Source organism: Euleptes europaea, chromosome 6, assembly GCF_029931775.1.
Source record: "Euleptes europaea isolate rEulEur1 chromosome 6, rEulEur1.hap1, whole genome shotgun sequence".
In the NCBI taxonomy this organism is placed as follows: domain Eukaryota; kingdom Metazoa; phylum Chordata; class Lepidosauria; order Squamata; family Sphaerodactylidae; genus Euleptes; species Euleptes europaea.
Window position 1 is genome coordinate 107,798,007 of NC_079317.1, and position 21,953 is coordinate 107,819,959.

The window sequence follows — 21,953 nt, forward strand, 5'->3', positions numbered from 1 at the left end:
CAGCTTTAGACTTTGCTAAGGGTCTCTCCTTCAAACGCGCGAAACAAGAACGAGAGCTTTTATCACACCCAGCCTCAGGCCCCCCATTTCTGTAACTGCTTCCAGAAACGAACCATGGGATGCTTGGGAGAAAAAAGTTAAAATGCCCAGGTAGAAGCAGACTTGGCAGAAAAGCCGTCGGAAGAAAGACTCAAACCCCTTGAGAGAAGGAGAGGGGCCTCTTCTGCTGTGGAAGCCCACTCCTCCGCTTACAAAACCAGCCTGGACACGCTTAGATGCACGAACCCGCTTTCTCGATTTGCGCGCAATGCATCCCTCTACCTGAAAGTCCGAGCGGCAGCACTTGCCGGTCTTCACCCGCCCACTACCCCTCGCTGCCTACCTGCCAAGCGCCACCTTTCCCAGAAAAGGCTTGAACCCATTGGGCCTGTATTGGAAGAGGGGCGGGAACCCTGCAAAGGCCCCGCCCACTAAGGTTTAGCTAGGTGTTCCTGCCCAATCAAAAAAGCGAAATCCTGGAACTACGGTAAGGGCTGGCGGGCTCTTTAAATCGCACCCGCCAGGGAATCCTCCTCCCCACCCAAGTTTAGAGACGAGTACCAAAGCGCCCCTAAGCCAGGGACCAGGGAAAAGCCGGAGCGGCCCGGAACGGGCATGAAACAAACGATAGTTCCGCAAAAAGCAGCGGCAGGCGTTGCAGATACGCCAGAACAATGCTTTAGACATCAAAACGCGGAGCGAGGGTGCATTGATTAACCCTTTCCAGGCCAAAATGCCTCCAGAACACCCCGGAAAGGGCATTCAACAAATAATAGTTCTGCAAAAAACAGAGGCATGCCTTACAGACACTCCAGAACAATCTTTTGGAAACCAGTTCTTCTGAACTTCTCAGTGGCTTTCAGTAATACCGTTGGTCACATCATGTTTTTGGATCAGTTGGGCGCAATTGGACTGGGGGGGGGGCACCACACTTTAGTGGTTGCATTCCTACCTGCATGTAGGTTTCAGAATTGGTGCTGGTGGCTGTTTCTCACTCTCTTGGCCTTTCTGCTATGGTGTTCCACAAGATTGCACCTTGCTTGCATTAGCACTACATTCAGGCAAAGATTAGGGCTACCTGCACCAACTGGTTTAACTACTCGATCACTTAGTTGTCACTTTAGCTGATTTATCAGTGGTTAGTTTTTATTACTGATTTTAAATTTTAATTAGTGGTGGTCAGATTTTTGTTGATTTTGCTATGCAATTGTAATAGAAAGAAAAGCTTATCTTTAATATTTTGTAAGAATGAAGAGTAGTGTTTGTGTGTTAAATTGTACATTCATACTTCTTTCTATTAATATGACACATATGTGGATTTTTGGTAGCATGCAAACGTATTTGAAAGGCAAAGGATTACTCAGGTAACTATTCTTTAAACATGCTGTGCATATGATTCTGCTGTCTGGAAGTTCACTTAATGTATCTGATAAAGTGGCCTAGAACTAGGGTTACCAACAGGTCTGGAAAAAAAATGTCTTGTCCCTTTAATAAAAGAATTAGGCAGTTGAAGGTTTTCATGGCATGGAGTTAGAAACATACCTGCTGGGGATGTAATTTACCAATTTTAGGAATACCCGTTTGCAGAAAAATCTGAAAAGTGGGATTTAAAATGGGGCTTGTGCATGTGAGTGTAAAGTGCTGTCAAGTCACAGCAAATTTATGGGAATCCCAGCAAGGAGCTCAATGCAAGGGAGAAGCAGAGGTGGTCTGCCATTGCCTTCCTCTGCAAAGTCTTTCTTGGTGGTCTCTCATCCAAGTACCAACCCTCCTTAGCTTCTGAGATCTGATGAGATCAAATGTCATCTTCCCTCCCAAAAATGGGGGTTACAGTCCATCCAAATTCGCCATCAACATTTCACTTGCTCAAAAATCACACAAAAACTGTCTGAAATGTTGGGTTGCCTAACACCTAAAGATCCCTATGAAAAGGTAGGGATGACCTAAGAGAGGGCTGTGGAAAGGACGGGTGGGCAGATAACAGGAGGGGAGAACAATACAGGATTGGGTGGAAGTAGCAGGCAACAGGTCTTCTGTGGTGGGTCAGGGCTGAAGGTGCCTCTGGGCATGTTTTCAGTGCCAAGCCCCCCCCCCCCCCGCAACTGTCCAGTGGTATTGGTTCTTGTAGGTTATCCGGGCTGTGTAACCGTGGTCTTGGTATTTTCTTTCCTGACGTTTCGCCAGCAGCTGTGGCAGGCATCTTCAGAGGAGTAACACTGAAGGACAGTGTCTCTCAGTGTCAAGTGTGTAGGGAGAACCCCTCTCTGACTCTCCCTACACACTTGACACTGAGAGACACTGTCCTTCAGTGTTACTCCTCTGAAGATGCCTGCCACAGCTGCTGGCGAAACGTCAGGAAAGAAAATTCCAAGACTACGGTTACACAGCCCGGATAACCTACAAGAACCAATGAACTCTGACCGTGAAAGCCTTCAACAATATTTTGTCCAGTGGTAGCTTGGGGCTTAAGCCATGGCCTCAACCTAATGGGGGTCAACTGGCTGGAGGCTACACAGCACAGAGCCAGGGGTCCTGTGGAAGGGGAGAATAGGAATTCCCCCTCCTCAAGGGTTTTTGCAGGTCCACCACTTGCACATCAGTCAATTAGTTAAAGTTCCACAAGACTAGGTGCAGTATTTAACCAGCTAACAATAATAGAATCATAGAATCATAGATTTGAAGAGACCACCAGGGTCATCTAGTCCAACCCCCTGCACAATGCAGGAAATTCACAACTACCTCCCCCCCATACCCCCTGTGACCAGAAGATGGCCAAGATGCCCTCCTTCTCATCATCTGCCTAAGGTCACAGAATCAGCATTGCTGACAGATGGCCATCTAGCCTCTGCTTAAAAACCTCCAGGGAAGGAGAGCTCACCACCTCCCAAGGAAGCCTGTTCCACTGAGGAAATTCTTCCTAATGTCTAGACTGAAACTCTTGATTTAATTTCAACCTGTTGGTTCTGGTCTGAACTTCTGGGGCAACAGAAAACAACTCGGCACCCTCCTCTATATGACAGCCCTTCAAGTACTTGAAGGTCGTTATCATATCACCCCTCAGTCTTCTCCTCTTCAGGCTAAACATACCCAGCTCCTTCAATAGGGTTGCCAGGTCGCTCTTCTCAACGGCGGGAGATTTTGGGGGAGGAGCCCGAAGAGGGCGGGGTTTGGGGAGGGGAGGGACTTCAATGCCATAGAGTTCAATTGCCAAAGCGGCCATTTTTCTCCAGGTGATCTGTTCAAACGTTTTATTGATGATATTTTTTGTTTATTTCAGCCTGCTGATAAATTTCCAGAATTCTTAACATGGATTAACTTCAACACTTTAGTAACTGTAACAGCAAATACATTATTTATTTAATCAGTTGCCTGTACAGACTTTTGTACGTAGGAAAGACGAGGAGAGCTATTAAACTTAGAATTGGGGAACACAGATCCCGCATTAGGAATTCCAATATGGAGGCGCTGCTCACGGCGCACTACAAGGAAATGAAGCATCAGGACTTGGACATCCAATTCTTTGTAGTTTGGCAGTTTAAATCAAGATGTAGACCGATTAATGTCACAACAAGAGTCACACTTTATTTTCCTTTTTGATACTCTAATACCAAATGGATTGAACTCAAATATGGATTTATCCAGTTTCCTGTATAAATACAGTTTCCTGTATAAAATAATGCACTTTAACTCAATGTTATACGGTAACAGTTTTTGAGAGATTTGCGGTATATCCATTTACTAGTGGAGCTTAAATTGCCTTTAGCACTAAACACTTTAGACGTCTTAGCCAGCCGTCCAAACACTATGGAAGATTACATGTCTTAATCTATGAATGGTAAGTACTATATGTTTATATCTATAGTGAACGGTTAAATGAATGTATTTTGTATTGTGATATAATTGTATGCATGCCTGTGGTATCAGTTTGTCTTCTTATCCTTCAGATTATTACAAGCATACGGAACCCACCTGAAGCTTGAAAAAATCTTTGAAATGGGAACTTTACCGGAAGCCCATTGTGTCTCATCTTTTTCCGTTGCTTTTTGATATTCTTACCTGCTGTTTGGATGTATATATTATATTGTAGGGCTTTGCGCCTCGTTTTGTATTTTCTGCATCGTAATTATTTTCCGGACTTGTCCGGTTGCTGCTCTTTTCTGTAAGGAGGTTTTCCTCCTAAATATACTTCTAGTTAGCATTTCTACAACTTGTGCTATACTTGCCTTATTGGGCTTTATTTCAGCTTGTACCTTTTTTTGAATTCTTCCACTACCTGGCAGTTGGCAACCCTATCCTTCAACCTTTCCTCATAGGACTTGGTCTCCAGACCCCTCATCATCTTTGTTGCCCTCCTCTGGACACATTCCAGCTTGTCTACATCCTTCTTAATTTACGGTGCCCAAAACTGAACAAAATACTCTAGGTGTGGTCTAACCAGAGCAGAGCGATTCCATCACTTCGCATGATCTGGACACTACTGTTGATGCAGCCCAAGACTGCATTTGCCTTTTTAGCTACCACATCACACTGCTGACTCATGTTCAGTGTTTGGTCTACTAAGACCCCAAGATCCTTTTTGCACACACTACTGCTCAGACAAGTCTCCTGCATCCTATAATTATGAATATGATTTTTCCTACCTAAATGCAGAACTTTACATTTATCTCGGTTGAAATGCATTTTATTGGTTTTAGCCCAATTCTCCAGCCTGTCAAGATCATCCTGTATTCTGGCTCTGTCTTCTACCGTATTTGCTACCCCTCCCAATTTAGTATCATCTGCAAATTTAATAAGCATCTCCTCTATTTAATGTTTAATGCCTGTTGTTTAATGCCTGTTCCAGGCCATTCCGGAGGCATTTTGGCCTGGAAAGGGTTAATAAATGCGCACTCTCTCCACGTTCTGATTTCTAAAATATTGTTCTGGCGTATCTGCAATGCATGCCACTGTTTTTTGCAGAACTATCATTTGTTTAATGCCCATTCCGGCTGTGACCCTGTCCCCCTAAACCAGGGGTGGGGAACCTTTTTTCTCCAAGGGCCATTTGGATATTTATAACATCATTCGCAGGCCATACAAAATTATCAACTTAAAAATTAGCCAACCAAGCCTCAAGCAGACAGCTGCCCCAGATGACCCCCCCCCCGTGCAGGCAAGCAGGCAGGCATCCAACCAGTGGCACACTTGCCCACCTGGTGGCACAGGATGGTCTGTTGCACCAGCCGGGCATAGCTGTCCAGCTGTACGCCGGAGTTGCTCCTGCTCTGCGTGGTTGGGGCCTGATTCTACAGCCGGCACCTGCTACCTCCACCTGCAGGGATGAAATGAGGACACCCTGGCTAAAAACTCGCCCCCCTCCCGTGCATTCTGGCCCTGCCCCCTTTAGCCCCTCCATTGTCGCCACTTCTGCCCCCAGCCCTCTTGTAGTACAGAGAGAATACATTTCTCCATAGCTCGGGTGGGAAAGGGTTAACACAGTTTCTTGGGCGGTCCTAGCAGCTCCATAGCTAACGACTCTTCTGCAAGGGGGAAAAAGGTTCCTTTTCTCAGAAAAAAACCCCTCACATCTGCCTTGAATAGAGGCTATTCCTGTCCATGGGAGGGGGCGGATCACCAGTCTTAGATACTTCTGAGCTAGAGATCTGCCAGGACCCACAAAGGGCCAGACCAAATGATTTCGCGGGCCTTAAACGGCCCCTGGGCCTGACGTTCCCCACCCCTTCCCTAAACCAAGGAAAGTCGAGGCACAGGAGGTGGTTTCCATTTTGAGTTGCTTCAGCTCTGTCTTCTTTGGCGCCCAGGGGATCGGGACTGAGGTACTAAAGGGAAAGGCAATGCTTGCCTTGTTTGGAAAAACTGGAACACTACCTTTTAATCAAACAGAGAGGAGTGGGTCGCTCTCATGATTATTAGGGCTGCAGCCTTGTTGTGGCAGGATGTTTTGTTTGAAGCAGACAATCAACTGGTGAACATTCATCACATTTCTTCCTGATGACAACAGTGCAACATCTTCCTAACATGTTGTTGTTGTTAAAAGGCGCAGGAGCACAACTCGAAAACAGTAGTCCTCCTTAATGGCTGCTTAAAGCGTTCTGCAGCGCCCTGCCCCCCCTTCCCTCTGAGGTACTCTTCCACCACCCTCAGTTAATTCTTCAGCCTTTCTGCCCGGGCAGACAGTGGTTTTGCAGAGGCAATGGCTCCTCTGCCTTTAACAGGTTCTGAGGCTGAAGTTCTTTCTATCCTATTGCTGATTTCATGAAGGCACGCAGGCCTTTCAAGAAAACTCTCTTGAACATAACTCTCTTGAACACAAACCTCTTCTGTCTGAGCACCTCTAAGGCCGGGTACTGGACTGAAGCCAGTTCATGCGTTTGTGGGGCAAGCAAAGAACTACCAAGATTTCCTCATCCTGCTCTAAACCACTGTTGACAAATTAGCACAGTAGTGACTCATGTTTTCTCAGATGATCTTAAAATGATACTTGTTGGGTCATTCCACTTTGTTTCACAACAATCCTATGGGGTAGGTTAGGCTGAGCAGCCATGGCGTCTCCAGAAAGATGCCCAGTAATTAACAGTCTCCACCTTGCAGCCAACATGGTATTGACACTGGCTGTCCCTTCAGTTACTTACTATCCACTGTGTTAAGTCCGCGTGGGGAGGACACATGAGGATGAAACGGAGTTCCAACAACAACGCTTTATTGTAGTGAAGTACAGAACTGAGAACTGTACAACCAGGCCTTGCTTAAATGCTCCCCTGGCCCCTGGTGGCCACTCCTCCCCGATCCGTGATAAAGGAAAAACAACCCCCGGGTCACCAATGGCATGACCCGGCTTAGGGCCAATGGGATGCGTTGGCTTGGCCAATAGCGCGAGCAGGGTTTAGGAGCCTTCTCCCAGGACTCAAGCTCCTAGGATTTCCCCTGCTACGATCTTAGCTACTCACATACATTACACCCCTCCCCCCTAAGTCCGAACACTCACGAGCACACAAGCCTCTCTTGAGGCTGTTCGTGCCGGATCACCAGACGCCACAAATCCTGTCCCCCCGCATGCTCCGGTGGTCGATCTTTCTCAACGCCTATGACTTCAGGCTGCTGCATCGCCCTGGAACCAGCATTGCGAACGTGGACGCTCTCAGACGCCTGCCGCTCGAGGACTCCGGTCTGGATCCGTTCCTGGCCTACGACGTCATGCTGCTGGAGACCCTGCCGGAACCGCCGCTGCATGCCTCGGACATTGCGGCTCACACTGCAAAGGACCGCACCCTCGCCCGTGTTTTGAACTGGGTGGGGAAGGGGTGGCCGGCCGCCAGGCTGGATGGCGAATTCAAGCCTTTTTCCATGCGACAGCACGAACTCTCGCTTAATAAGGGGTGTCTGCTCTGGGGGAACTGCGTCGTGGTTCCAGCCAAACTGCACACCAAGGTCCTGGAGGCTCTGCATGCCTGCCACCCAGGTATTGTGCGTATGAAAGCCCTGGCTAGGAGCTACGTTTGGTGGCCGGGCATAGATGCGGCTGTAGAGGAGTGGGTGAGCCGTTGCCAGCCATGCCAAGAGTCACTCCCCGAGATGCCGCGAGCCCCTACCCACCACTGGGAGTCCACCCACACACCCTGGTCCACATAGACTTTGCGGGCCCGTTCCAGGGCAAGACATTCCTGATTGTCATGGACTCCTACTCCAAGTGGCTGGAGGTCACCGATGTCGGCGCCATGATGTCGCGAGTGGTGGTTTGGGAGCTGCGAAAGATTTTTGCCACTCACGGCTTGCCAGACACAATGGTCTCCAACAGCGGGGCCCAATTTACGTCCGCGAAATTCCAAGAGTTCTTGACCAAGAATGGAATCCGCCACACGACCTCGGCCCCGTTCCACCCCACCACCAACGGACAGGCGGAGCGAATGGTCCAAACGACCAAGGAAGCGATGAGATGCATCAAGCGCAACGACTGGGACAGAGGGCTGGCAGAATTCCTCCTGTACCAGCACACCACGCCCAACTCTGCAACCGGCAAAAGCCCCGCAGAGCTCCTCGTGGGGTGCCGGCCGAAAAAGCCACTCGACTAGCTACACCCCAACCTTGCGCCAGAGCGCCCTCGCCACAGAGAAGACCCTGCTGCCCCACGGGTCGTAGAGCAGGATGCTCCTGTCTATGCCCGAAACTACGGAATGGGCCCAGCCTGGATTCCGGCTACCGTTCAAGACGCAACCAGCCCAGTATCCTACCGGGTTGCCACCCCCGAGGGTCGCGTCCTCCGGTAACACATCGATCAGCTGCGCCACCAACCAGCTGACGCGCCCAACATCGCCGCTACCGCGGAAGCTCCTGAGTTCCCCAGAGTTCTGGAGCAAGTCGCACCAGCGGAGAGCGAGCAAAGTGAGGAGCGCCTGTCAGCTGGCACTCAAGAAGAACTGTCAGACGCCGCTCCCCCTACAAGCGAACCCGAGCATACCGCTGCCACAGACGCGGCCCCAGCACCCGCTTTGCCAGTTGTGGCACCACGTAGGTCGCAGCGGATACGAACACGACCCAGCCACCTGAAAGACTGTGTGCTCGTGAGTGTTCAGACTTATGGGGGAGGGGTGTAATGTATGTGAATAGCTAAGATCGTAGCAGGGGAAAACCTAGGAGCTTGAGTCCCGGCCGAAGGCTCCTAGAGGACGAGTTCTCAGGGGACGAGAAGGAGTTCCAACAACAACACTTTATTGTAGTGAAGTACAGAACTGAGAACTGTACAACCAGGCCCTGCTTAAATGCTCCCCTGGCCCCTGGTGGCTGCCCCCCTGATCCGTGATAGGGGGAAAACAACCCCTGGGTCACCAATGGAATGACCTGGCTTAGGGCCAATGGGATGCGTTGGCTTGGCCAACAGCGCGAGCAGGGTTTAGGAGCCTTCGCCCGGGACTCAAGCTCCTAGGTTTTCCCCTGCTACGATCTTAGCTACTCACATACATTACACACTGATCTAGCTTTGTTAGGCTATTCCCACCCTGCCTTTGGAATAGATGCCCTTTTCATTCAAATTCTTCTAAAGTTTAACAAGTGCCATACAAATACTAAGTACTATAAGAAACAGTCAGGAGTGGTTGTGCTGTATGCCGAACTCACAAATTGGCAATCATTGCTCACAAAGGCTTTTATGTTTGAGAACTACTGATCTACTAGGCTAAACTCTTAGACACAGACCTGGGTTGGACAGCTTTTGGAAGTTTATTCTTTGTCGGCCCCAGATCATCGCTAAAATTGGGATACTAAGAATCTACTTCACAAGGTTGTTGTATACATTAAGGAAAATTAATAAGACTACTTTTTAGATTACTTGGTGTCAATTACTAAAGATTACTAGATTACTACATTAAAGATTACTGGATTACTAAAAGTGTTAATTGTGAGGAACAATGTGCAGTCTTCTTCCCCATCTCTAGAGCTGCCAGTCCCCCCTTCAAACATGCCTTATATACTTTAAACAACTGCATGAATAACAAGAGTTTTTAACAAGGAGAATCTTTTTGTTCACAATGGGATAAAATGGTTGGGCAAACTTCACTGACTGAATTGCTGCTATTGACATATGAGCCTTTCCAGAGTTGCTAATTCTCCTTCTAGGTAAAGGTGGAAGCACCAGGTCATTACTGATCCATGGGATGATGTGACATCACAACAGTTACTAGGCAGACTTATATTTATGGGGTGTTTTTTTTTGCCATTGCTTTCCCCAGTCATCTACACTTTACCCCGAGCAATCTGGGTACTTATTTTCCCGACCTTAAAAGGATGGAAGGCTGAGTCAACCTTGAGCCGGCTACCTGAAACCGACTTCCATCGGGATCGAACTCAGGTCGTGAGCAGAGCTTGGACTGCAGTACTGCAGTTTACCACTCTGCGCCATGGGGCTCCTATTAATTATACTTCTAGCCACTTAAATTTTACCTATATGGAGCATTTTTTGTACATCAGGCTACTAGTACTCTGAATTTTTTTCATGTTACCATACTGTGAGTAGTTTTAGATTATCCTAATCCAGCAAGAGGAGCCCTGTGGCGCAGAGTGGTAAGCGGCAGTACTGCAGTCAAAAGCTCTGCTCACAACTTGAGTTCGATCCTGACAGAAATTGGTTTCAGGTCGCTGATCAAGGCTGACTCAGCCTTCCATCCTTCCGAGGTCAGTAAAATGAGTGCCCAGCTTGCTGGGGGTAAAGGGAAGATGACTGGGGAAGGCCATGGCAAACCACCCCATAAATGTCGTGATGTGACATCACCCCCATGGGTCAGTAATGACCCGGTGCTAGCCCAGGGGACTACCTTTACCTTTAATCCAGTAAGAGGAAAAGAGATGCACGCTTATCCATAGGGAACCTCTCCAATAAAGACACTCATGGTAGGACAGGATAGTTGAGACCTGCCCCTTTTCACTTTGAGATGCTTCAAGTACAACTAATATGCCACTGTGCCCACTAATGACTCTTAAAACCAGTCCAGTTGGGTTACTGTTCCCTTTAGATTTTTGTCTGTGTAATACTCAAAAGCCGAGGTCTGAGCCATATGGATACCTGAGTACAAAAAATCCACGATGAATTGGCTCAAAGTTTCATAGCTCATAGCTCCTAGTCCCTCAAGGAAGGGAGATGCTCCTTTCTTGCTGGGCCTTGAAACTTCAGTAGGGTTTTGTTGCATGGCCCAGTCCTGGGGCTCTCTCATGCAACAAACTTGCTAGCCCACCTTGCCAGCTGGAAAACTAAGCCAATGGGAGTCAAATGTGTCCAAAGTGGGTATGAGTGGGAAACATCAGGGAGAGGATGTCAATCATCTGTGCCAAATTCACAGTAACTTGCTTTGAAAGTACAATGAAAGAGGTCTAGTAGCCACTTGGGCCCCGGAGCCCAATGTGTCCGGCCTCCACCTGAGCACTTATTTTCAACAGCTGGCATCAGTCCTCCTGGATCAACACTAATATGTGTGCCTGAGCAGAGGGCTGCCAGGTTTTCAACCACCCCTGCTGCTGTGCCTTCAGCAGAGGCAAGATCTGCTACAATCTGCAGCTGATAATATTTTACTGCTATTATATGCCCCGAAAAGGTTTAAATGCAGTGCTTCCTGGGTAAAAGGTACATCTCCCAGGTAGATAAACGTTGGCATCCTGTTTCCAGAAGTTGCTACAGATACACTGTACATTAGATAAAAAATAAATAGGTTGTAGAACATTTTGGAGGACTTTCATTCATAGGGTCGCCATGAGTCGGAAGCGACTTGATGGCACTTAACACACACACACACACACAGAAGGGTTACAGAATTTGTTTCTCTGCAAATTGTAGGAGGCTTTGCTGTTCTGCTCTTTTCTCTTTCAGTGTGACACATGGCCGGAAGGTACGTGTTCCAGCCATCTAAGCAAGACTTGCAGTGCAATTGATTTCAAAGGGAGGAACTGTATAGAACAGCAGTCACTTTGGGCTATGATGGGAGACTGCTGGGGTGATTCTTTGCATTCAGGATGGAAGGTAGGTAGAATACAAATGCAAGCAACAACACATACACACAAACTGGACATTCGCTGTATGAATGCTTTATTTCATTTATATTATTTCTTTGGAGGATGTGTCCTTCTCCTGCAGTCAAGATATATTCTAACAGGTGAAAAATCAATCAGCAGCAGGGCTGCTTTTCTCTTTTTGTTCATTACATATAGGAGAGATATCACTTTATAGGGCTCATGGGAACTTGTGCTAATGAAAGTCAAGAGCATGTGAAGCACTAGGAAAACCTTCTTATTAACTCATTTATTTTACACGTGGAAGTGCACATTTCCAAAACTACCTTTCAAATGCTGAAGGTATGCAATGTTCAATCTTGGCTGTTATTATACCTGCATGTACAGCAGGGGTGGGGAATGTCAGGCTCGGGGGCCGTTTAAGGCCCGCGAAGTCATTTGGTCTGGCCCTTCATAGGTCCTGGCAGATCTCTAGATCAGAAGGATCTAAGACTGGCGATCAGCCCCCTCCCGCGGACAGGAATAGCCTCTATTCAAGGCAGATGTGAGTTTGTTTTGCTGAGAAAAGGAGTCTTTTCCCCCCTTGCAGAAGAGTCGTTAGCTATGGAGCTGCTAGGACCGCCCAAGAAACTGTGTTAACCCTTTCCCACCCGGGCCATGGAGAAACATATTGGTTGGCTAATTTTTAAGTTGATAAATTTGTATGGCCCGCAAATGATGTTATAAGTATCCAAATGGCCCTTGGCAGAAAAAAGGTTCCCCACCCCTGATGTACAGGTACACCAGGTACTCAGGCAGGAGGCTGGAGGGATAGGAAGGAGGCATTTTAAGTGCAGTTTGAGGACCCAAGCTTTTGTTCTCGCACATGGGAGCTCTGTGAGTGGGAAAGTGCTGAAGCAGAAAGCCAATCTGTTCAGAAGGATGCTCACTATTCTCATTGTTCTTTGCGCGTGTGCATGCACACACCCACACCCACACTGCAGGCAAAAAGCAGGAGCAGAATACGGTGCTCAGGGCTGCAGGGGCTCATGGAGGAAAATTTGTAGGCTGTGCTGATGATATAGAGAGACCCACTAGCTTCTCTCCCCCCCCCCCCGAGCTTTGAATCTTTGCAGCCTGTCCAGATGAGTGTAGAGTGCAGCCCTAGGTCAGTTGGAGCACACTATCTGTCAATGACATTCAAGTTAATGGGCTTGCCCGGCACAAGCACAATGCGGGCAAGGGGCTTCACCACTTCACAATTTGGATCTGGCCTGACTGAGAACGTCTGGATGATCTGGAAAGAAAACAGGGGAGGGGGAGTTATACATTCTATTAGGATGGAATTCTATGCTTTTAACTCTCCCATCATTGCCTGTTAGACCCTCTACCCCAGAGAACCAAGGGCACTTTCACACATGCTGAATTATGCACTTTCAAATCCACTTTCAATGTACTTTGAAGCTGGATTTTACTGTGTGGAAAGGCAAAATCCACTTGGAAATGATTGTTAAAGTGTGTTGAAAATGGATTGAAAGTGCATTATTCAGCATGTGTGAAAGCCATCAGCAGATACCCCAATAATTGTAATGACCTCTGTTTTCCCCAAAATCTCCTTGAGATGGATCATAGCCTTGCCATTAATATGGCTGCCTTGCTGGTTGAAACCTTTTGAGTTATCCAAGGTGAAAAGGGTGATGACTTGCCCCACAATGACACTATATTTGTGGTACTCTGTACTCTGCCTTTCTGCTACAATCAAGCTTTCAAGGTAGGTTTCCACAGGAGTCCTTTTCAGTGAAAAGCTGTGCAGCTGTGCTGAATGTCAAAGAGGCCGTATCACAGAATTTCCAAATCTGTCTGGTCAAGATTTTTTATTTCCCTCTCTACTTCCTATCTTCCACCTTTTGCAGAGTGTTTGGAAGCTATCTGTTTTTCTATCTAAAGTGTTTGTATCCTGCACTCTCCTGGTTTTGGAGATAGTTCACAAACAGATTAAATAGGCACAACTGTGAATTCAGCAAAAACTCTTAACAATCTTAATGTTTTAATTTTCTTGGTTTTCAGGTTTTTAAAGCATACGATGCAATGCATTTCCAGCAAGAAATGTATGCATCACCCACTAAATTTGCTGTGGGTAGACCTTTTGCTGATCTTCTCCAGTCTGAGAATGCACCTTCATTCTGCAGATAGAGGAGGTCAGCAAACCATTTCAGTTGACATAAAGAAGCACTTACCCTGGCAAGAGCTAGATGCATCTCAAGCTCAGCAATGCGACGCCCCACACAGGCACGCACCCCGTAGCCAAAGGGAATGGAGCTGAAGGGGTGGGGAGCTGATTCTTTCTGCTCTCGCAGCCAGCGGAGTGGTAGAAAACGTTCTGGCTCGGGGAAGTAGGTCTCATCATGTGAGAGAGCATAGTGAGCAAGCACAAACAGGGTCTGGGCCCAGTGGGAAACAAAGAGAGTTAGGAACAGACTTCAACCATGAAGATGAATCTTTGCCCTTCCATGCAAGCTTCCCCCAAGCAACGTTTTGGAGGGGGTGGTAGCAGCAGAGACACAATTGTCTCAGGAAAGCCAACTTTATATTAATGCCAATCGTCTCTGCCAATACTCAACTGGGACATCTTCCAGCATGACACTACTCAACTCAGCTCCCCTTGAAGGAACTGGTTGTAAGATTCCTCCCTACTTAGACTCACAAGATGTAAACATTTATCGGCCAGTTGCAGCTGTCTCATTTGGGCAAGGTGCTCGAGTGGGTGGCGGCCAACACAACTCCAGCCTTTCTTGGATGAAACACTATGTTGGATCCAACAAGCTTTTCCACCAGTGGCCTAGTGGACAGAGTGTTGGGGTAAGACCTGGGATGACCCGGTTTGAATCTCTCATTCAGCCATGGAAGCCTGCCAGGTGACCTTGAGCCCGTCACAACCACTCAGCCTAACCCACCCTCACAATGACTAAGTGGAACAGAGGGGAACAATGTGAAAAGCTGCTCTGAGTCCCTGATCAGGGAGAAAAGTGGGATATAAATAAAAAATAAATATAAGCAAGGAGGCAGGTCCCCTTTGACTATCAAAAATGCTATGCTGGGGATCATGAGACCTGCACGCACAAATAGAGAGCCAGCATGGTGTAGTGGTTAAGAGCGGTGGAGTCTGATCTGGAGAACCGGGTTTGATTCCCCACTCCTCCACATGAGCGGCAGATGCTAATTCGGTGAACTGGATTTGTTTCCCCACTCCTACACACGAAGCCAGCTGGGTGACCTTGGGTCAGTTACACTTTCTCAGCCCTACCTACCTCACACGGTGTCTGTTGTGGGGAGGGGAAGGGAAGATGATTGTAAGCCGGTTTGAGTCTTCCTTAAGTGGTGGAGAAAGTTGGCATATGAAAACCAACTCTTCTTCTTAGCTTGCCAAGCCCCTGCTGGTGGCGCATCCCCTGCCACCAGCAGGAACTTCCCTGTCGCCACTCAGCTGGCTGGTGAGAGAGAAAAAGGGAAGGAAACCGGGGAGGACGTTGGCAGTGTCCCGATGCACTGACATTAGTCCCTGTGGGCCCAAAAGATGTCAGTGTGTTGCTGGGGAAACATTTTGCTGAAATGCCAGAGTGAAATGACACGCTGATGTCCCACACTGTTGATTGTATTGACTCTCTCGAGGTCAATTGACCTCGAATCCAAGTGAGAAAGGTGGACTATAAATAGTGTAAATGAGTAAAAATAAATAAATAAACATCTGTACGAAACCACTAAGAGAGGTTGTTTAGAGATTCAGGTATTATAAGTACGTAGATGACAATCAGTTTTCCTTCTCTTTTTCAACTGAATCAGCTCAGTGAACCTTCTGAAGCATCTGGAGTTGGTAATGACCTGGATGACGTCCAAGAAACTGATAATAAGGTTGACAAGGTGAACTGAAATGTGTGGAGTCAGCCTGTTCTGGATTACGGAGCAGATTCACGGTTTAGAGGTGTGGCTTGACCTGTGTTTACAGATCTCCCCTGTAGCACTAACTGTGCAATCCTGAAAGGGGGGGGCAAAAATGAGTGAGGAGGCAGTGGGACCTGCACGGCGGTGTGCCACTTACACTGTCCAAACTGGCATGGACGCTGGCGCAGGGGAACCTATGCTGCTGCAGGGGAGATGTGCGGCAGAGCGAGCCATGGGTGCTGACACAGCCTCACCAGCAGCGTATCTCCGATGCAAGGGCTCGCGCCAGTGCTGAAGGGGCATTCCCAGGGGTGGAGCTGTCTTTAGGCGGCTTGCAAAGCCCTTTCGGCCTAGGAACACCCCCGTTTGCAGGTGCAGAGTGACGCCTGCAAAAAGGCAGGCAGGTGTAGACTACTGGGTTTTCTTTAAAATACCATTTTCAGCTTGCTGCACCCAGCAGCAAACCTATCAGGGGGGCCACCGTGGCTCTGCGCCATTCCTGGGTGCCCCACGACTTTTCCCCTTCAGGAATGGGCTTCCTGCATATTCGGCTGGTGCATGAGCTGTGGCCTTTCCCTCAGTGATCCCTCCTTCCTGATCAATGTTTTAATTGTTGTTTTTACATTTTTGTAAGTATTTTAGTTCTCTTTGTAATTTTTAATGATGTGTGGGTTTTTTGTTGGTTTTAATGGTTTAAAAATGTCATTTTATTATGTATATCTTAATTTGTTAGCTGACATGATGGTCCTTATGAGAGAAGAAAGACAGGATATAAATTTTATAAAATAAAATAAATGAAGAAAAAAAATTAAAACAATCATCCATGCTGTTGTTATGACCAGGTTGTATGCCGACAATGTGCTTCATGAGGGGCTGCCTTTGAATACTGTTTAAAAGCTTCAAGTAGTCGGAAATATAGCCGCTAGACTGACAACAGATGGCAGCCTGTATGGACTGCGTCTTGTGGGTTTTTAAGACCTTCAATGGCTGCCTTGTTTGCTTTTGAGTGCAATTCAAAGTTCTGATAAGCTCCTACATAAACCCCTACATGGTCTGGGATAGGGATAACTTAAGGACCACTTTCTTTTATATGAAAACTACCAGTTATGTTTTGCTCCAACACTCTGCTCTGTGCTCCCATTGATTGAGGCTAGGTGTGTGTAAATAATAGGCAGACCTTCTTTTTGTTGTGCTTCTAAGACTTTGAAATCCTGTCTCACAAAGCAGCTCATGCTGGTGCCAGATTTGCAATCTTTCTGGTGCCAGGCAGAAATGTTTTTATTTTCCCAAGCGTTTAGGCAATCTGTCCCCATGTGAAGCATTTAACAGCTGTGTCTTGCTTTTACTCTCTTGGTCGTTCTATGTTGTAAACGATTTCTCTGCTTCTTGACTGCTATTTTACAACCAGCATCAAAGATAAATTGTAATCTGCCTAAAGTTATGTTTTGTTGGTTCTTGTAGGTTATCCGGGCTGTGTGACCGTGGTCTTGGTATTTCCTTTCCTGACGTTTCGCCAGCAGCTGTGGCAGGCATCTTCAGAGGAGTAACACTGAAGGGTGTCCTTCAGTGTTACTCCTCTGAAGATGCCTGCCACAGCTGCTGGCGAAACGTCAGGAAAGAAAATACCAAGACCACGGTTACACAGCCCGGATAACCTACAAGAACCAATGAACTCTGACCGTGAAAGCCTTCGACAATATTTTGTTATGTTTTGTATTTGTAACATTCTTATTGTGATGTTCTATTGTTTAATTAAATGTTTTGTGTTTAGATAAGCAGCCTCCAACATATTTTTTATAAAAACAGAGTGGTTGAAAATTTTAAAATACATACTTGCAGCGCTAATCTATCTCAACCCTAATAGTCCCACCCCACCATGTTTCTCTTTCTTCAGTATGGCCATATGAAAAATCCAGCGACTCCCTTTTAATTCCCATTCGTTTCCGATTACTGAGCCTAGGGCACCAACAAATGTCTGAATTACAAGATCAGGAATATTTTTCTACTCACATCTTTTGGAAACTTGTACCCTCCGACAACCACATCCTTCTCCGTAGTCATTCGGGCATTGGTGGGGACCACAGGATACAGCCTGGAGGGAATCAATGGAGGGGGCACTGATATAGAAAGGAGCTTCTCCAGAAGCAGTGGAGCACAATAGAGATGGATGTAACAGCTTTCTCAAGGTGGTGGTGGTTTGAGGGGGACATCACAAGAGCCACCAGGCTCTCAGCTTGAGGTTCTGCTCCTTCAAACAATGAAGGAAGTTCTTACCGGAGAGTCTCCTTGATTACGGCCTTTAGCAGTGGCATCTTGGTGATATCTTTGGCATTAGGGATCTGGTCTTTGGGCACCACATTGGTAATCTCCTGGTACAAAGCTTCCTGGATCTTTAGGTCCTGGGCTAGGTGGTACATGGCCCATGAGAGGGTATTGGATGTCTGAGAAGGCAAAGCAAGATGGTGATGATAGTACTTCTAGGCAGCATCTGTAGGCAAGATCTGGTAACTGACAGGTGTACAACAGATGGTCAACCTTCAAGGACCTGACCCAATGACTGCCCTATCCGCAACCATCCATCGCCCCAAAAACCATACTATGAGAACGTGCAGCTCTTTGTAGCTTGGTATCTTTTCCCACACCTTGTATCTTATACCCTGAAACACTTGTTGTTCTTTCAGGTGCTACCTGGACTTGAATCTACCTGTTCTACTACAGATCAACATGGCCACCCTCTGAAACTATATTTGTGCATTTTCCTTGAATTAAGAATACATTGGTACCACTATTATTGCAAACAAATATCATTTGTTCCTGTCTGTTTTATCTTTGCCCAGACTTCCTCATAAAGTTAACACCTTTACTTTCATATTGTTGAAGACTGGATAACATACAAATGTAGCAAGTAAATAAAAATAATGCACAAAGATGTCATTTAAGGGTTTTAAAATTATAAATTTATCAACTGAATTTAAATAAATCATAATGTTACCAAGAGGGTTGACAACTGGGCTGTAGGGGGAAAAAGTCCTGTCACTTTAGTAGAGTTTTAATGTGATGTCATTTACCAGGTGAAGTTATTTACCTTCATACAATGAAAAGATTCAACTGCCCATTTCCATCCATTGACCTCTCTACTAAAGAGACAGGACATTTTTTTTCCTAAACCTGTTGGCAACCCTAGTTATCAAAAAGCTAGTGTAAGTTTGAGGCACTGAAGTATGCAGAACACCTTTCAGTTTAAGAAACATAAGTTGTGTTCTTTGTTAGAAGGAAAAGCTATCTTTAATATGATGTTTCATTCCCTCTTAAACAGAAACACTACTGAACTAAAATAGCAGAGGCAGACTAGGAAGGAAAATGGCCCTGGAAAAGCCACTCCATCCAGCCTGTTTCTCCCAAGGAATGAGGAAGAAGCAGCCTGCTTGCTAAGGTTGCCAACCTCCAGGCGTGGCCTGCTGATCCCCCAGAATTATGACTGATCTCCAGACTACAGAGATCAGCCCTACTGGAGAAAATCCAGTGTCCCTTCAGTGGAGGGTGGGACTCTATGGCATTGTAGCCCACTGAGGTCCCTCCCCTTGCCTAGGGTTGCCAGCTCTGAGTTGGGAAATTTCTGTAGATTTTGAGGGGGGAACCTGGGGATGCTTTGTGAGAGGAGGGACCCCAGAGGGTATACTGCAATAGAGTCCACCTTCTAGGGTTGCCAACTTCCAGGTGGTAGCTGGAGATCTCCTGGAATTACAACTGATCTCCAAATTACACAGATCAGTTCCCCTGGAGAAAATGGCTGCTTTGGAGGGTGAACTCTATGGCATTATTCCCTGCTGAGGTCCCTCCTCTCCCCAAACCCCGCCCTCCCCAGGCTCCACCCACAAAATCTCCAGGAATTTCCCAACTCAGAGTTGGCAATCCTACCACCTTCCAAGGCAGCCATTTTGTTGTTTGGAGACCAGCTGTAATCCTGAGAGATCTCCACCACCAGATGGAAGTTAGCAACTGAGCCCCAAACTCACCCTCCTAAGGTTCCACCCCCAAATCTCCAGGAATTCCCCAACCCTGAGTGAGCAACCTTATATGGGGTTTGTGTGGGCTGGGCACCACCATTCTTCCTAGGGTTGCCAAGTGCCAGGCAAACCCCCACCAATCCAACCGGCTGCCCGCCGACCAGCTGAAGGTTGGTGGGCAACGTGTGCATGTGCGCCTACCCACTGCGCCACGTCACTTCTGGTTTACACCCAGACGCGCTGCATCGCAAGGGGCCCCTTGTGATGAAGCACTTCTGGGTGTAAACCGGAAGTGCAGCGATCACGTTGGCGCGTGCGCACGATCATACCTCGCCACCGCCCAAAAAACTTCGCGCCAGAGCAGAGGAGGGCCCTGGTAAACCTAATTCCTACACTGGGCCGGCCCATCCCAAGCGTGTGTGTGGTGGTGGTGGGGGAAGCCATCAGTGCCCTGGAGAATCCCCAGCAGCTATCGTGGCCAATCCGCCCCGGCAAAGAGCCTCTGCGTAAATACTCATTGGTTCCAACAATGACAATTTGTCTGTACTAAATTAAAATGGACCCTTGCTGGTTAAGCAGAAGCTTTAATAGATTTAATTTGGATTGCAAGCTTTAAGCGTTTATATTAGATGCATACAGATTATATGCATTTTGCATCTCTTTTCTCTTTGTTCTTGTTTACTGTTTTCAAGTTCAAGAAAAAAATCATATGCTTTATTGGTACTCAAACTACTGTACTTGCACATGGATGTTATTAAAGTGATAACTATATAGCAAAGAAACTGACGCAGAATTATGATTTTTTTTGCTGAATGTGAGAGAAAATGCCAAGCAAACTGAAATTCTTGTGAACAGAGTAAACTGTTAAGAACACAAAAAAAAGTGCTTAGTTTTTATAAATATCACTTTCCATGCTCTGAATGTCTGCGTTTTGTAGAGGGTGTGTACTTTGCATGGGACCTTTCTGTGTGCTTTGCATGAGGCATTTTAGCAGGTAGGCTGGGAAAAGTGACTGGAACGTGAAGATAATTCTAGGGGGTAGCGGTGTCACTCTGTTGCAGCAAAACAAAGCAGGGGTCTAGTGGCACTTCAAACACTAACAAAATTTATTTTAGGGTAAGGTTTCATAAATCAGATCTCTCGTCATTGGATGCATCATGAAAGGCACAGAAGTGCAACACCTCAGGAGCTTAGTGCAACCACATAGATGAGTGCTTATTTTTTTAAGATGGTCGTTCTCAAACATTTTGAAGGGGAAGTCACTTCTAAACTTACTCCCTGCCCCCAACTAGAGTCCTGGGAGGGGTGATTTCTATTTCAACCTACACCAAGCCTGTGAGGTAGGTTAGGGTGGTTGAGAGAGTCACCCCGCCCAGGACTCTTGTTGGGGGCCTGGATTAGTCTTGGCTCCTGCTGCCAGAGGGCTGGAAGGAAACAGGTATAGGCTACACCTTGGGTTGTTCACCTGGGATGGCTGAGCCTTTCTCTTCCTGTCTCTCTTTTTGCCTGAAGGAGCAGAGGAGGTGAGGAGGAGGGAACCTGGCAGTTCCACCCTTTCCTTTTTTTATGCTGTTGCGGGGAGGTGGTTCCAGCGCCTTCCCTCGGAGCAATTTGTGCGCCATGCTGTTTCTACCCCCCCACCCTTGGCCTTGGGATCCACTTATGAGAGGGGTGCAGCCCACAATTTGGGAACCACTGATTTGAGGTCACTGTAACAGCATAGATGCTGGGAGGCTTGGAATGAAGAGCAGGATTCTCCCTCGGATTTCTGTTACCACTCTGTGTCACTTAAATTTCCTTGAACTATTCATTACAGGCCACAGTTTATAGATCTTAGTCTTACCCAGAATCTGCTCTTCAACTCTCCTGCTAAGGATGTTGTGATTGAAAGGACATTCAAACATCCATGCGGTGAATGCCAAGATCATGGGGATCAATGTGACCACATGCTTCTCCAACTTTCTAGCATGAGTCTGGGAGAGGAAGTAGTATATGACTCTGTATGATGTGGGAACTCAAATAAGGCAGCTAAGAAATCACATCCTACCGTATCTATGCCAGCCAGCAGCAGCTCAGCTATGCTGCCATAAACCTCTTTATGGCTGAGTTTCCCAGTGGACAGTAGGTAGGTTAGGTATCCCGAGACCTCCTCACCCTGGTTCAGACACTTTTCTAACATCATCATCTTCTGATCAATCAGTTTCTTTCCTAGAACAATGAGACACACCATCTATTATCATGAGAAACAGTATATGTTGCCATGGGTGATGTAGATCATTTTTGACAATGTTCTTCACAAGGGTAGAGAATCCTCCACTCGTCTATATATATTTTTCTTTTACTGCCATTTTGGACATAGTGAGGAAACTCAAAGAGAAAACAACCCCTCCCCTCCAAAAAATAAGGAAGATCCCAGCTCTTCAAACTATGGGGGTTACCGCACTTTGTATTCCCAGCGATGTATTAAGAGTTTGAAAATGTTGTTAAAAACATCGCTTT

At 46.9% G+C, this 21,953-nt stretch overlaps 1 protein-coding gene across 1 annotated transcript in view; it reads right to left on the reverse strand.

Annotated features, from left to right (window-relative positions):
- Window positions 1-12,691: 12,691 nt before the first annotated feature.
- Window positions 12,692-21,953, reverse strand: part of LOC130479650 (sterol 26-hydroxylase, mitochondrial) — a 48,028-nt gene continuing 38,766 nt past the window's right edge. The window contains exons 5-9 of the mRNA XM_056852043.1: window positions 21,502-21,662; window positions 17,722-17,888; window positions 17,458-17,539; window positions 13,746-13,949; window positions 12,692-12,805 (exon numbers count right to left, since the gene is read on the reverse strand). Of these exons, the coding sequence (XP_056708021.1) occupies window positions 12,692-12,805; window positions 13,746-13,949; window positions 17,458-17,539; window positions 17,722-17,888; window positions 21,502-21,662 (728 nt within the window). The remainder of the gene's footprint in view (window positions 12,806-13,745; window positions 13,950-17,457; window positions 17,540-17,721; window positions 17,889-21,501; window positions 21,663-21,953) is intronic.